Genomic DNA, 834 nt, shown 5'->3' on the forward strand with positions numbered 1-834 from the left:
CTACAACTTTTTTTTTTTTTTTTACATCTTTATTGGAGTATAATTGCTTTACAATGGTGTGTTAGTTTCCGCTCCATAACAAAGTGAATCAGCTATACACATACACACGTTCCCACATCTCCCTCTGGCGTCTCCCTCCCTCCCACCCTCCCTATCCCAACCCCCCAGGCGGTCACAAAGCGCCGAGCTGATCTCCCTGTGCCATGCAGCTGCCTCCCACCAGCTATCTATTTTGTGCTACAACTTTTAACAAGAAAAAATGTTGACGTTTTGCTTTTCTTAGATTATGTTGTCCGCGGGTAGTACGAAAGAATTCACCCTAACATGTCAGCACGACTTATCTTACCGTTTCTGCGTCTTTTTATATTACGCAGATAACTGGCACCCCTTTCCCTCACTGTACAAAATCTGAATACGACGTAAATAATTGTATTAAAATTTTTCTAGTCCCGACGCAGAAGAACCCTTTCCGGTACAAAGCCCACCTTTCCCCATGCGCATGCCCAGTGTATCCTACTGCTTTGCTCCGCTTTCATGCAGCTCAGACTTCAATCACCACGTAAGGGTATCCTGGAAACTGGGCTCCAGTTGGCTGATGCAAACAAGACTCGTGGGTTCCCAAGAGCTTTCGGGTACGTAAACTAAAAAGGGGTGATCAGTTTCAGCTCAAAAATTCCCATGGCCCAGAGCCCGAGTACTGCTCCTACTCGTGGGGCCACAGGAAGGGGAGGATGATGGGAGAAGACGAGCAACTAACTACAAGCCCCAGCATGCAATGCGCTATTTGGCTCCTGGAAAGAGGCCCGCGGTGCAGCGCGGTTCAGCCTCGGCCCC

General features: G+C 48.3%; 1 protein-coding gene across 1 annotated transcript in view; it reads left to right on the forward strand.

The window, feature by feature from the left end:
* The first annotated feature begins 493 nt into the window (after nucleotides 1-493).
* MYNN (myoneurin) overlaps nucleotides 494-834 on the forward strand; it is a 15,764-nt gene continuing 15,423 nt past the window's right edge. The window contains 1 exon segment of the mRNA XM_007446432.1: nucleotides 494-632. Coding sequence (XP_007446494.1) covers nucleotides 494-632 — 139 coding nt within the window.

The sequence above is a fragment of the Lipotes vexillifer genome, unplaced genomic scaffold (assembly GCF_000442215.2).
Source record: "Lipotes vexillifer unplaced genomic scaffold, Lipotes_vexillifer_v1.1 scaffold763, whole genome shotgun sequence".
Classification (NCBI taxonomy): domain Eukaryota; kingdom Metazoa; phylum Chordata; class Mammalia; order Artiodactyla; family Lipotidae; genus Lipotes; species Lipotes vexillifer.